Source organism: Camelina sativa, chromosome 18 (assembly GCF_000633955.1).
Source record: "Camelina sativa cultivar DH55 chromosome 18, Cs, whole genome shotgun sequence".
NCBI classification, from domain to species: Eukaryota; Viridiplantae; Streptophyta; class Magnoliopsida; order Brassicales; family Brassicaceae; genus Camelina; species Camelina sativa.
In genome coordinates, this window is record NC_025702.1 from 9,137,215 (window position 1) to 9,137,938 (window position 724).

The following is a 724-nucleotide window of genomic DNA, read 5'->3' on the forward strand; positions in this document are numbered from 1 at the left end:
CATAATGATGATGATCGTGTTTGTGCTTCTAGCTCCAAGAAAAAACGACGGGTCGTTTGGGACGGTGAGCTTCACAAAAAGTTTCTAGACGCCGTGAATTGTCTTGGACACAATAGTGAGTCACAAACACTATTGTTCATAGTTACCATTTTTCCGATTCATTATCTCTCTCTATAGATATGTATAAGTGTATAATTATGTCATAATTGGATTTTCATGCAGAAGCTGTTCCCAAGAAAATTTTAGAGATCATGAATGTTGAAAACATCAGTCGAGAAAACGTAGCCAGCCATCTCCAGGTAACGTTTCTTATTGTATGTATACTACACATCATTATATTGTTCAACAACCAATTAATACATAAAATCCGTCCATTAATTTCTACCAACGGTATGCTTAATATATTTTTCTTTGATTACCTAAGTCTTAGAATTAAGAAGGAGGTTTTCATAACTACCACAAATACATGTTTATAAAAAAAATACCACTAATTTACTCTCAAATTTTAAAACTATCATGTGTATACCTTTTATAGAGTAGTTATATTTTTTCTATAGGATTTTATGAATCAGTTATAATAATGGTACTTATTAAAAAACTTAAAGTTTTACAATAGTTTAATAAGATCTTTTAAACATTTATAATGCATATGTTAAACCAATACATTTAAAAATCATTCTCATAGTAGTAGTCTTTAGGAGTTTGCCAAAAAAAAAAAAAAAAA

The 724-nt window shown here is 29.1% G+C and overlaps 1 protein-coding gene across 1 annotated transcript in view; it reads left to right on the forward strand.

Moving 5' to 3' along the window:
• The window catches only part of LOC104760909, a 1,802-nt gene continuing 1,306 nt past the window's right edge, over nt 229-724 (forward strand). The window contains exon 1 of the mRNA XM_010483901.2: nt 229-299. Coding sequence (XP_010482203.1) covers nt 252-299 — 48 coding nt within the window. The 5' untranslated portion in view covers nt 229-251. The remainder of the gene's footprint in view (nt 300-724) is intronic.